The sequence below is a fragment of the Thunnus maccoyii genome, chromosome 18, assembly GCF_910596095.1.
Source record: "Thunnus maccoyii chromosome 18, fThuMac1.1, whole genome shotgun sequence".
Lineage (NCBI taxonomy): Eukaryota > Metazoa > Chordata > Actinopteri > Scombriformes > Scombridae > Thunnus > Thunnus maccoyii.
Genome location: NC_056550.1, coordinates 27747159 through 27762029, shown reverse-complemented (window position 1 = coordinate 27762029; position 14871 = coordinate 27747159). Strand labels below are relative to the sequence as shown.

Genomic DNA, 14871 nt, shown 5'->3' with positions numbered 1-14871 from the left:
TGGCTCGTAAAACTGTTGCAAAGCAGCGTCTGGAGCACGTTTCAGATAACTATGAGCTGTTAGCAGTTCAACTAAAGAGTGATTTCCCTTAAACATGGCTAGTAGAATCTATGAACAGGCTAAATCATGCAAAAACACTGGTATGATACTTTAAAACATAGTTTCCTGCTCTATTCCAGATAAGATTGGAGTTTCTCATCCTGCAGCCCACTAATGTTTAAACTTTACTACATACACAGTTATATAATTATAACAATATGTAGTTATGTAGCTATCTAGTGTGAACACTCCTCTATATGAACAGAAATCTATTCAAACACAACATATAATAACAGTAAATGTTATTGCTTAGAAGAGGCACAATCATGTTACAGCAACATTCAGTCAAAGTTGATTTAAATGGTTTAATACCAAAATGTTTCCCTTTAAATCACATCTTTGCAATTGAAATGAACTGTAAACAGGTCTCTAACATTAAGTGCATAATCATTCATAAAAACCCTTAATATCTCATCTATGCAATAAAAAAAGACACTCAGAATAAACCTCAAATATACTCACATTAAGTACAGTGACTCAGATTCAGATGATACTGGATTTAAAGAGATTGAAAATCAAAGTATTTGCATCAGTGGTGTCACTCCAAACATCTGTGAGGCCTTAATGCTCCTTAGACTCCAGGAAATAAAATGTTTGGAATGATAAGACATGAAGAGATAATTTAGCTATTTTTGGCTCAGATTTCACTGAAGTGTTTGACGAGAGTCGCTAGATGTCGTCCTCTGGGGATCATGAATAGAGATGCAAACTGGTTCCAGAAGTAATAGTCGATGTTAAGTGACCGACAGTTGAAGTGCTTCAGCCTTGACGGACAACAAACTCTCCGAGTTAAATCATCAGAACAAAAGATGCACTTATTTTTTTTAAAAGTCAAAAGGAAAAGTCTGTACAGATTAACTCCGACTCCCAAGATGCATTTCAGCCAGAAACATGCAATCAAAGATCTTAACATTCTGTACTGTGGGCCTCTAACAGCAGGCAGAAGCTAAAGACTACACTGCTGAATTAAAAAATATATATATTTTTACAATCTGCAGCTTAAAATGGATTTTTGGTCAGTTTTGAATAATTTTAATTGGCTATGGCTCTGATTCAGCGAGCAACAGCAGCTGTGACTCGTGGGTACTGTGGTATTTACAGCAGTTTGCCAAACTGGTGGAAAAAAAAACTAAGAAACTAGAGAAATAATTAAAACTGTGTCCATTATGTTAAACTATAAGATACATAACATTATGTAGAGAGTCCTGTGTTTCTTTGCTAAATTACAATAATCAGGTTTTAATCCAAATGTAGAGCAAATTTTAACTGAATTTCCAGAAAATCTGCAAAAGAAAATGCAAATAAACGCTTGTTTCCATCAACTGCTGTTGTGTGAATATCAGCAGTTAAACTAATTCTCCAGTCGGTGCCGTTAAACCGAAGAGGACGACACAACGAGATGACGTCATTAAAACAGCGACGGTCAAACCTCAAATGATGGAAATATGACATTTCTGTTAGTTTCATGTACTGATGTGAGGAAGGTTACAGTCTCATCATCGCTCCACACAGATCTGATGTTTCAGCTCTTCAGTGACATTTAAGTCACATGATTCATTTTTTTTCAGTTTCCACTTGACTTCTTTAATGCCCAAATTGAAAATGTGCATAAACAGGTGGATGAAAGTAAACCTTACAGTTTGTAAAGTAACACTGAGGATATTATTGAAGGAAAATTGAAATGGGAATAAAGAATAGGGGAAAAAACCAGCAGCTCCTCCCACTTAACAATCCTATTTCTGTACTTAATTTGAATAGTAATCCACCCAGTAGTTGTTGGACCAACACACTGAGAGACAGACCAACCAGGCCAGCATTAGAGCCACAGTAGAGCCACACTGCCAGCATTGATATAAATACCTAAACTGCAGTCTTAAAAAACTGAAATGTTTTAAAAGGATGTAGAACAACTGCAGATAAACTCTGGTGAATTAAAACATTCAACAGATTTGTGGTTCTGTGGGAAACAGAGTCCCCCTGAAGGCACCGAAGGTCCCAGTTGTTGGTCCAGTTTCCATCTGCAGGCTTCTTCTTCTACTGTTCTCTCCTCCAAACCTCCTCTCCAGAAATATAGGTGGCTTTCACATTGAGGGCATCATCGAGCAAAACGAGGTCTATCAGGTGCAAAAAAAACACACATATTCAACGAACATATTTAACTGAAATCACATTTAATCTTCCTTTTTTTTTTGCAATCAAAAATAGTGTCAACATGTTTTTAAATGTGTTGTTAATAGTTTTGTTTTATTAGAATGAAGCAAAAAGGTCTTTGGGGAAAAAAAGAAATGTTCCTTTTTGTCTCAGCCGAGAGGAGGGGGCGTGTCGGTGTCTGTGTTTGATTGGCAGCAGCTGGGGGGCGTGTCGGTGTCTGTGTTTGATTGACAGCAGCTGGGGGGCGTGTCGGTGTCTGTGTTTGACTGACAGCAGCTGGGGGGCGTGTCGGTGTCTGTGTTTGATTGGCAGCAGCTGGGGGGCATGTCGGTGTCTGTGTTTGATTGGCAGCAGCTGGGGGGCGTGTCGGTGTCTGTGTTTGATTGGCAGCAGCTGGGGGGCGTGTCGGTGTCTGTGTTTGATTGACAGCAGCTGGGGGCGTGTCGGTGTCTGTGTTTGATTGACAGCAGCTGGGGGGCGTGTTGGTGTCTGTTTAATGTGCTGCATATGAGCAGCTAATTAGCTATCTAGCTGCTAACTGATGTTAGCGGTGCACTTTTCCCCAGTGAATGTTTGTTTGTTGGCTCATTCAACAAGCTCAGCGGCAGAACAAGACGTGTGTTCATGTTTGTAAGTTAGATAAGAAGGAGACTTTAGCAGGAAAGCTAATGTGGGTTGTTGTTCAGAGTCTGTGGCTCTTGTGTTGTGTAGCAGGATGCTATCAGGCTCAGTGTGACCGTCTGCTCTGCCGATGATACAACGCCACAATCATTTTATTCAAGATTTGATCTGCTGTATGGAAATAAGGACTCCAGCTTCGTGTCATCATGAAATCAAATCATTTAAAATATAAATATCTCTTTAGGTTTCAGATTTTTTCTCTCACGACAAGTGATTTGCAGAGCAGACATGTTGCTGTAGTAGATGGACTCGGTAACAGCTGTCACTATATTACACTGCTGAACTTGAGACGGCAGAGATGCACATTAAGGATTTTCTGGCCGTTCTGATGAAATAAGTTCTGACCTGCGTCTGAGCCGTAGTCCAGGTTTCCCTTCTTGTGGCTGAGACCCAGAAGCTGAGCAGGATGGAGGGAAGCAGCTTCCAGAGCTTCCTCTACACTGCAGCCTGTCAGCGCGCGCACACACACACACACACACACACACACACACACACACACACACACACACACACACACACACACACACACACAAAAACACATCAAAAAACATTTCAGAAAAGATAGATTCGTCTATCCGGGGAGTGTCCGGGGATTTCTATTGTGTTTGTGTGTGAATATTTTATACACGGCAATAAAGATGTTTTCTCCAAACATAACTACATTTTGTGATTAATTATCTGCAGTTTGTTTTTTAAGTCACACATCACCTGTGTAGTAATCATTTTAAAATCCACAGTGGGAACCTTCTGTTTATCTGACATTTTACAACACAAATCTGTATTTGACAAGTATAACTGTCACATCTTGCAGGAAAACATCTTTCTTTTTCTTCAGTACTGGTGTTGACTGTCAGGATAAAAACTACACTGGTTTGATGTTTTCTGAACAAGAAACCAAATGACACAAACTCACCTGAAGCCTGTTTGAAGTGCCGCACACACATGTCCATCGTGGCTATGCTGCCGCTGAGGGTTTTAGTGCCTACAAGACAAAAACGGTGAAATCATATTGGAGCTCAAAACACAGATATATCAACTCCAAGTGTTGCATTTATGTGACTCTCATTCTGCAGGTCAATCATAGCTCATTTTTAATGCTAACAAATAATTTTCTTTTCTGAAATTTTTTCTAAAACTTAAAAGAAAGACCTGCCACGTAAGCGTGGAGACCCTGGATCTCGATGACCTGCTGGCCCAGAGTGTGGCGACCGGGAGGAAGACCCATCGCCGTGATGGCGTCCGTCACCAACACCAAACCTGAAAACACAAACACACATGTCACATGTCTGATGACCAGGTGATGTCATTGCCTTAAACCCTCCATTAAGATGTAGAAACTCCCCTAAAAACACCTTTAGTTCAACAATAATGAACCTAAATCTTCCTCGCTGCACCTTCAAGGCAAAATATCTGATGAGAGAAAAAGGAGGCTGCAGTGACCTGAGGAGTGAGCTCTGTGAGCGATACGCAGGGCGGCGGGGTTAGTGTGGATCCCGTCAGCGATCATCCCATAGTAGACGGTCCTGCCTGCAGGAACCTGGTCACTGGTCAGCAGACCCACTATACCAGGGTCCCGATGGTGGAACTGGACCACAACACAGCAAAGACAAAAGAGGACAGAAGAGACACAACTTCAAACTAATGACAATGTTGCTTCATGTCTGTGTAACAGAGTTATTATCATCATTTCAATAACTTTCCATAACTGTATTAATCCACAAATCCATAACTCAATGAATTCACCCACGCTGACCCTTTGGAGGGGCCCGACCCCTAGGTTGGGAACCATTGGACTAAACTAGCTAACTGTATATAAAGTAGTGTAAACTAGCTCCACCTCCAGCAGCTACAACAGTAACATGCTGCTCTAACACTGATGCTTCACTATTAATAATCTAATGATGTCATATATAATAATATATCAGTCAGAGGGACCAAACCACTACTTTTACTGCAATACTTTAACTACATCAAGCTCATAATACTTATGTACTTTTACTGCAATACTTTAACTACATCAAGCTCATAATACTTATGTACTTTTACTGCAATACTTTAACTACATCAAGCTCATAATACTTATGTACTTTTACTGCAATACTTTAACTACATCAAGCTCATAATACTTGTACTTTATATATACTATAAATGTACTTTTACTGTAGTAGGATGTTTCATACAGGACTTTTACTTGTAATGGAGTATTTTTACTTTGCTGTATTGGTACTTTTACTGAAGTAAACGATCAGTTTCTTCTTCCACTACTGATGATGAGTGCAGTTAGCTGTTCACCCCAAGTCACATTAGTTTTTTTAAAACACATATTTAGCATGCAACACAGGGACACATGGTCAGAAGTGGGTACATGTACTTCTCATTTTGCTGTCTTTAAATAAGCCGCAGAGGGCAGGTGGGACTCACAGGCAGCATGGCGTTGAAGAGGTGAGTGATGAAGGACGCTCCGTGCTGAACAGCCTCCTCAGCTTGGGACAGGTTGGCCACAGAGTGACCTTCACGAGGAAGACGAGTCAGAGTTAACACATAAACAGACCTAGCAGAGCTGTAGTGTGTTTTCTTTAGGCTAGCTGTTCCCCCCGCTTCAAGTCTTTATGCTAAGCTAAGCTAATGGCTCCGTACCGTAAGTGTTCCCAAGATCTTGGATGCAAAAGTGGATGATGCTCACCTAGCGACACAGTGATGCCCCTCTGGCAGAGCTCCCTCACCACTGATTGGCTGCTGGGCAGCTCAGGAGCCAGTGTCACCATGGCAACATTGTCCATGCTGCCGTAGGCCTCCAGCACGTCCTTTATCCCTCCAGACTGGAAGGTGCGGAGATACTGCTCCGGGTGGGCTCCTTTCTTCTCAAAACTGATGAACGGACCCTCCAGATGAACACCTGCAGAGAGAAACAGAGAGGAGATCAGACTTCACCCGTCACCACCAGGAAACAGCAGCAAATAATTCAATATTTAATTCATATTTTAAATCCACATGGTTTTCCATTGTTTGAGTTTTGACTGCTGCTCTTTTAATGACATCATCTTGTTGTGTCTTCTTCTTCTGCAACGTTTTAATGGCGCCGACTGGAGAATTAGTTTATCTGCTAATATTCAAACAACAGCAGCGGATGGAAACAAGCGTTTGCTCTACATTCAGATGGAAACTTGACTATCGTAACTTGTAACAGGACTTTCCTACATAATGTAATGATTTTATAGGTTTACATAATGGACACCAGTTTTAATTATTTCTATAGTTTCGTAGTTTTTTTCCGTCAGTTTGACAAACTGCTCTAAATACTACGATACCCATGAGCCTCGGCTGCTGTTGCTATGGAGACAAAGCCAGCCAGAGACATAAATCAGAGCGTTAGTGAATTTAAATGATCAAAAAGTGACCAATAATCCATTTTAAACTGCAGATTGTAGTCTTTAGTACATTACAGAGTTTTAAGATCTTTGATTGGATGTTTCTGGCTGAAATGCACCTTGGGAGTCGTAGTTTATTTATTCATATACTGGTTCTCTCACCTACTGTAAATTCCTTATATTCAGTCGTTTTCTTGTCTTGTCTTTTACCTTATATCTTTATTGTTTATATCATATCTTTATTGTTTATACTATATCTTTACTGTTTATATCATATCTTTATTGTTTATACTATATCTTTATTGTTTATCTTGTGTATAATTACTTTTTCCTGCGTTAGTATCTTGAGCCTCATCTCGAGCATTTCATGCACAAATAACAAATAAAGTTGAACTTGAACTAGAATCAGCTGTAGTCGTAGTAGGATGGAAACAATCATTCACAACATTTTAGTTCTTTTAAAATTTGCGTCACATTTACCTTCAGATGTGGAACGACACGTTTTCCACACACAGACACCTTCAGTGTGGACGAACTCTAAAAGTTCATTTGGTTTAGAGAAGGATTTATACTTTACAGTAGGTTCAGTGGTTACAGAGTGGAAACAGAGCGTAGACACACATCAGCAACATCTTACCGAGAACTCCAGCCCCGTGCTGCCCTCCATTGTGAACTTTGATCTGAGGCAGAACCTGAAAAACACGTTCGATTACAGTGAGATCTGATAATTAGAAAAAGAAGAATATCAACAATATATTTTATGTGAAGCAGCTTCACCTCACAAATACTAAACTTAAGACAAAACCTTTTGGAGTCTTTTGGATTCATGTCGTGAGACTTTTCCATCTATCAATACTTCATCAATTATAATAGATCCATAATGGCTGAAATCACGTCAGAATCAAGCTACATACTGTGTATGAAGATAAATAACTAAACATAGCACAAAAAGTAAGGAAATGTGTGTTTGGTAGATTATTTCTTTGTTGTAACAATGCTTCTTAGCAATAAATCATATACTGTTGGAAAGCCTGTTTATTTCTCTTTTAAATGGTGCCACATTTGTGAGGAACATGCATTTGTGGGATGAGCAGCAGAGCTGAGTATGTGGGTTGCGCCCATGAAAAATTTGCCAAATCTTCTCTGCCAATGCCAAACAGCTTATTCTAACATTGACTCTTGTTTGGTGGATTGGATGATTGAAGTTTCAAGAAACAAGACATATATTGGCAATTTAACAATTTATTCATTTAACAAACAGGAGCCTCAGTAGCATGTGGAAGAACCATACACAGCCACAACAGCCTGGCACCTCCTCCTCATGCTGGTCACCAGCCTGGTCACGCACTGCTGTGGGATGGCGTCCCATTCTTCAACCAGCATAATATTTATTGCCAAGAAGCATTGTTACAACAAAGAAATAATCTACCAAACACAAATTTCCTTACTTTTTGTGCTAAGTTTATTTTACTATTTGTGTTTGTTCAGGCTGATTAATTCTATTCTTATCTGAATTTGGAGTTTTAATTCTGATGCGAGTGGCTGCACCTGCAGGTGTTTATTCAGTTAAAGAAACATTTGCACGTGTATTGCAATATTAATTAAACAGCTGCAACAATTAGTCGATTAATTATCATTACTATTCGATTCGATTATTCAATCAACAGAAAGTTAATCCCCAACTATTTTGATTATTGATTAATCATTTTGAGTCATTTTTGAAGTAAAAAAAATGTCCAAATTCTCTGGTTCCAGCTTGTTAAATGTGAATATTTTCTGGTTTCTTTAGTCTCTATGACAGTAAACTGAATATCTTTACATTGTGGACAAAACAAGATATTTGAGGTTGTGTTTCTTGCCTTTTATAGGCTACAAAAACACAGAGCTCAAGTTGTAGATCATAGATGAGACGCAGGGTGTTGGAGCTGTCTCAGCTTTGTCTGAAGGGGGAGTCGACTCCTGCTTCAGGACATGAATGTGATTTCAACGTTGGCTTCAGAGCCACTATGGCACTACATGAAAGGTCAAAATCCTCCTGAGGATCATTTATATCCACATAAACATCATTTAATCTAATTATAAATAAAGCAGAAGCAGTCTTGTTACCTTGTGGTAGACGGCAGGCGGAGACGTGACCAGAGTGGGACAGAAAGACGTGACGCCATGTTCCAGGATCTTTTTGGCCACGATGGAAACTCCAGCGCTGATGTCATCAGAGGCCTGAGAGAAGTCGATGCCATATCCTCCTGCAGGGAGATAAACCATCACGATCCAAAAACACAGTGACAGGTTCACAAGTCCTTCTCTTAAACCAACAGTCAGGAGCCCTAATGAACATTAAAGCTGTTTTTCTTGCTGTAATCATTCCTCCTGTTCATACTGACCATTAGAAGATCCCTTCATAATGACCTTACAATGGAAGTGATGGAGGACAAAATCCACAGTCCTCCTTCTGTGCAAAAAATGTATTTCAAAGTTTATCTGAAGCTAATATGAAGCTTCAGCGTCCAAATGAGTCAAATCAAGTAGATATCTTTCAACGTTACAGTCTTTTTAGTGCCAAAGTTCCTCTTTTTGTTACTATACTTCCACCTGCAGCTCAACAGGGAAACACTGTCCGAGGAAACACAAAGAGGGAATTTGATGCTAAAAAGACTGTAAATGTGTCAGATATCCACTTGATATGACTAACTCAGACTGATGAAGCTGAATAGAAGCTTCACACAGACTTTTAAATGACTGTGTGGACACACTGTGGATTTTGGCCTCCATCACTTCCATTGAAAGCACATTTGAAGGATCTTTTAATATCCAGTATGAACAGGAGGAATGATTACAGCGAGGAAAACCTCTTTCACTGTCAAATCAAAATTGTGAATCTGTCCTTTAAGACGTGTTTGAATTTTATTAACAACCTGCTGTTCAGCTGTGAAATCACCTCATTTAATGGTTCAACTGTTCATGTTTATAACAGAAAGAACAACAGAGCTCATGTTGTTCAAATGTTCTTGTTTTGTCCGACAGTCAGTCTTAAACTCAAAAATCCAGTTTACTGTCACAGGATTTGAGCTTAAACTTTTAATTTCCTTTACTATCAACAAACTACAGACTTGTATGTTTATTTAAAAGAATCTAATTTCAGCGTTCACTGGTGACTCAGACTAATAAACCCTGATAACTAAACTAATTGAAGCAGACAGTCTGAACATCCTCATCGTCCTTTATGTTCCTATAATGAGGATACATTTTCACTGAGATACAGAAGTTCTGTTTAGTGGAATTTAAACTTAGATACTGTCCATCATTCATCCCTCTGTGTTTGTTTGTGTGTGTGTGTATGTGTGTGTTTGTGTGTGTGTGTGTGTACCGTTGATCTGGACGTCTATGAATCCTGGGGCGATGATGCAGCCTTCACAGTTCACTCGCTGGTCAGCATAACCCTGCTCATCAAAGAACAACTTCTCTGGATCTAAAATCTTTCCTTCACGCACCCACAGGTCCTCCCTGCCGACACACACACACACACACACACACACACACACACACAACCTTAATCTGTGTTTCCATGGCAGCGTGTCCTGTGGATATATATGTATCGGCCGTGCTCGTACCTCTGCAGCCGGTGGTCTCTCAGTATCCTGCAGTTGATGAACTGAGTTATGGGAGCGTCTGACACTGATCTGTTGGACGGCATGTTCCCACCCGGCTTCACACAACTGAGACACAAAGACGAACAAATCAAACTCTCCTCTCAAAATTCATCTGCAACAATTCTGATAACTGAATTAATTTTATACTAATTTCTAACTTTTGGAGCAATTTTCAGGTATTAAACGGTTAATTATTAGGACGTTTTACAGCATCTGGTACAAATTTTGAGAAAAAACTGACAAAACTGTTGCGTTGGTTCAGTTGATCATTACTGTATATTTGGGTTCATATGTAGTTGCTTCCTAATAAATTACATTCGTAGAAATAGGACATTTTTTCAATAATTTCCTAAAAGTAGCTGCTGTTTTGATTCTTCAGACATTTCTTTAAAGAGTTTTGTAGTTTGATATAATAAGTTTTTTAGAAATAATCTAATATGCTAATATAATGTTTGGCACATAAAACTACACGCTGACAACTAAGTATTTTCTCTGCTAAAGAATTGTTGAGTGTAATTTAATACGAATTTTTGCAAATTACAACCCAAACATAATGAGTACTTACTAACTAAATCAATTGAAGACTTTTTTACATTTATTTTTATAATTTGTGACAAATTGAACCAACCTTTCTGTAAAATGTCTTAAAGTTTATTGTTAAATATTTGCAAATTACTCAGAAAATGTCAAAGAAATGAGTGTAAAATTATAGGAAATGTAAAATGAAGTGTTACAGAATTATTGTTTAAATACATCTTTTGAGCACAAATTAATTGGTTCCAGCTTCTCAAATGTGAATATTTTCAGGTTTTCGTCCTCTGTGATAATAAACCATTTATCTGTTGATCAGACAAAACAAGACGTTTGAAGAGCTAACGGGCATTTTTCACTATTTTCTGACATTTTATAGACAGAACGATTGATCAATAAAATAATTGGTAGATGAATTGATAATGAAAACCACTGTTAGTTGCAGCCCTGGTTACATTAAAGCATTTATTACTTTATGTTGTCACAATAAAACTCCAAAAACCCAAAGAGATTCAGTTTACAGCCACATGGAGACGATGGAAGTGTCCCAGTTTAACACCTGGACGAACCTGCAGGACTTATGACATCACAATTAGTTTGGAGCCAATCACGGTCCAGTATGTAACTTATACAAGCCTCCAGGAGGAGATGTAAGAATTTTAACAAGGGAATTTAATTATTTTTCAGCAAAAAATACAAATTATTATTCTTGGTACCTTGATGCCACTCATGTTTAAACTTGGATAGAAAATAAAAATTAAAATAAAAACGTCTCATTTAAAAGTCTTGATTTTAGTTGAAACTGGTGTTAGTTTGGCCAGCTGACAGTTATTGTGGATATGAAGTGTCCTCCCACAGATGCATTAAATCATCTCTTATCTCATTGGGTGCAGCAGCTGACTTTGACCCCGGATCATCTTTTCACTGTCATGGCGTTTTTATGACGTAGAAATGAACAAAATCTGCAAATTAAACTATTTAGTCGTCGTCTTTCAACTTCTGTCCACACAGATCTGTCACCTGACTGTCTTTGGGAAACTGTTTACGTTTGTCTCGCGGACTCAAGACTCCATTCAGAAATCCTTAAATTTAAGGCGTCCTGACCTCTGACCTGATTAACGCAGCTTCAAACAGGAAACTGTAATTAGTCTGAGAATGAGTGGAATCCACTTGTCAACTCGGCATACATTTAATACACAGTAAAATGCTTATTTCAGTAAAATTTAAACGTGTTAAACTGTCACCACGACGCTCCTCTTCCAGCAAAATAACAGAACAGCAAATAAAAACTATCAGATTTTTTAAGCGAGTTCTGCGGATGAACATTATTGGCTCCAAATGCGTTCAGCTAGTTTGTTTTTAACAGGCCGAAACTATCCAAACCAGCGCTTTGCTGTGTTAATGTGGTTTATTATTGTCGGTACTTGCCCAGCAGAGTCCAGCAGAGTCTGTAGAAACCAGTAGAAACAGAGGAAACGGATGCAGTCATGTGACGGAGGAGCTGCAGGTCAGCTGATCAAAACATAAAAGACAAACCTGCAGTTCAAACTGTAAACAGTGAATCCAGCGGAGGTGAAAGTATTCAGAACTTTCATTTAAATACAAGTACAATTACACTACTGTAAAAATACTCAATTACAAGTAAAAATCCTTAATTCAAAATGTCAACGTTTTTAAAATGTCAGTTTTTTCAAGTTCCACCCAAAAAAATGTCCTCACTTTCCAAAAATGTCCTAATTTTCAAAAAGAAAAAAAGTCCCCACTTTCTAAAAATCTCCCCACTTTTTAAAAAAAAAAAACTTACAAGAATGTCCTCGTTTAACAAAAAAGTCCCCAACTGCCAAATATGTCCCTGAACTTAATATATGTCCCCACCTTCCAGAAATGTCAAAAAAAAAACTTTCAAAAAAATTCCAATACTGTCCAAACTTTTCAAAAAAGGTACTGACTTTAAAACTGTCACCTCTCTCCAAAATTGTCCTCATTTTCTTAAAATGTCCTCACTTTTTAAATAAATATCTCCCCTCTCAAAAATGCTTTAACCTAATTTCTGCATGATGTTTGCTTATATATATATATATATATATATATATATATATATATATAGTTTCTGTATGAAGCAGGTTGATCTACATCCGCAGTCTCTCCTGCCTCAGATCTCCTCTGGGTCCTGATGCCTGTCAGGTTCTGTAATCTAAGGCGCTTCCACAGATGGCCAGTAGAGGGAGCTAAAACACCATATTTGACTCTCACCTATAAACCAAAACCTCATTTGACTTTTCTTCTAAACTGTTTGGATCATTGTTCCATAAGTACCTGAAATGTTCGTTCTTTTACTCTCATCAATAACAAACAAATCCAGCAACATTGTGCAGTCTCACATACATATGTTTATAACTAGAACTATGATTAGTATCATAAAAGTCTTTGCAAAAAACACAATTAAAGTTAATTATATTTGTGTGACATCTTTAAATCTCCATGAATAACTAACATTTGGAATTAACAACAATCTCATGTATATATAATATATAAATAGGGATGAAATAACAGGAAATTGTCTGAAATGGAAACAAAATCCTGCTGCTGGTAGACGAGGTACGTCAGAGACATCATATAATGAGGAGAATTTAGTGAAGACAATGATGATGATCAGAAAGTGACTGTAAATCAAATCAATACCAGATTTATTCTTGCACCATGATAAATATCAATTAAAATGTTAAATAATAAGTAAGTGAATGTTAAAATGTTAAAATGTTTAAATATAAATCACGACTAAAATGACTCTATTGTTAATGATGCTGCTTTAGTTCTGTATTATTGAAAACAGAGTGTCTGTCCTGCCGTCATCGAGGATCTACTCTGAACCAACTGAACACTCTGCAGCTCCAACTGCATTTTATGCTCAAAAGCAGTAAAAGTACATAAGTATTATGAGCTTGATGTAGTTAAAGTATTGCAGTAAAAGTACATAAGTATTATGAGCTTGATGTAGTTAAAGTATTGCAGTAAAAGTAGTGGTTTGGTCCCTCTGACTGATATATTATTATATATGACATCATTAGATTATTAATAGTGAAGCATCAGTGTTAGAGCAGCATGTTACTGTTGTAGCTGCTGGAGGTGGAGCTAGTTTACACTACTTTATATACAGTTAGCTAGTTTAGTCCAGTGGTTCCCAACCTAGGGGTCGGGCCCCTCCAAAGGGTCAGCAGATAAATCTGAGGGGTGGTGAGATGATTAATGGGAGAGGAAAGAAGAAAAAACAAAGTTCTGATACACAAATCTGTTTTCAGTTTTTGGACTTTTTCTCTAATCTTTGATTTTTGCTGAAATATTGGATCATTTGAACATTTATTGAAATGAAAGCATGTGAGAAGTTTAGAGGGAAAAATCACTATTTGGTGGAGCTGTTAACAACTCATAGACATGTGAAATGTGACCCCGACTACACACTGCTTTTTGTAAGACGTCAAAAGCCAAAAAGGTTGGAAACCACTGGTTTCATCTTTAACAATGTGTTGTATTTTAAAAGCTTGTTATATTATCCATTGTGTCAAATCTTCATCTGAAAAGTAACTAAAGCTGTCAAATAAATGTAGTGGAGTAGAAAGTACAATATTTCCCTCTGACATGTAGAAAGTAGCATCACATGGAAATACTCAAGTAAAGTGCAAGTACCTCAAAATTGAACTTGAGTAAATGTACTTGGTTACTTTCCACCGCTGCACCTGACCTGTGATGTGATCTCGATTGACGATGAATTCAATGTTCACACTACCAGGAAGTGCCACACCATCCTCCGCCTCCACACCCCCGCTTCAGCAGAGCAGCAGCCCCCTCCCCATTCCTGAAAGTCAACAATAAACCACGTTTCCAGTAAGCCGGATACCTCCCCAAGTCCTGCTCATCCCCATGGAGACCACTACGAGAGTCTGCAGTCCTGTGTCCTCTGGCCAAACCAGCCCACCCATGAGCAGAGAGCATATATTTTACCCAATATGGATCAAAATCTCCATCTCCACTGAGCCACAGTGCAAATGCTTCTCTGTGTTTTCTGTGCTGGATACAAAGAGAAGACTTGGCAGCCGCTCTGCTGTGTATTTGAGTGAACCAACAGAACTCAAACAGAGGAAAAAAAACACTTAGCAGTAGTAGCGTTCTATATTTTACAGCCTCAGTGTCCCCTCTTTTGTGAGATGTGACGTCAGCATTCCCCTCTGTGCTGCGTGAGTGACACAGTAGCTTTGTTTTGGAGTCACCACATCTCATTCACGGCCGCTTAACTCCTGAGTCTGGGGTTGTGTGGTGGCCTTTCAGGATCCCTGATTCCTTAATCCGCTGGTTTTTAAGGCACTGAATAACCGGCCATTTGTATGCTCGGTCCA

General features: G+C 38.6%; 1 protein-coding gene across 2 annotated transcripts; it reads right to left on the bottom strand.

Moving 5' to 3' along the window:
- Positions 1-1597: 1597 nt before the first annotated feature.
- Positions 1598-12011, bottom strand: amdhd2 (amidohydrolase domain containing 2). 2 transcript variants are annotated; one of them, XM_042393338.1, is made up of 12 exons: positions 11909-12011; positions 9911-10015; positions 9667-9803; positions 8406-8545; positions 6937-6991; positions 5615-5827; positions 5353-5441; positions 4372-4516; positions 4081-4188; positions 3845-3913; positions 3277-3378; positions 1598-2213 (listed from the first exon to the last, which is right to left on the bottom strand). In XM_042393338.1, the coding sequence occupies exons 2-12, from the start codon at positions 9991-9993 to the stop codon at positions 2134-2136; spliced, it is 1221 nt and encodes a 406-aa protein (XP_042249272.1). In that variant the 5' UTR covers positions 9994-10015; positions 11909-12011; the 3' UTR covers positions 1598-2133. The 2 variants fall into 2 exon arrangements, with proteins under 2 accessions (XP_042249272.1, XP_042249273.1); XM_042393339.1 differs by lacking the exon at positions 1598-2213 and having other exon boundaries at positions 3293-3378; positions 4085-4188; positions 11909-11992.
- Between the last annotated feature and the right edge of the window lie 2860 nt (positions 12012-14871).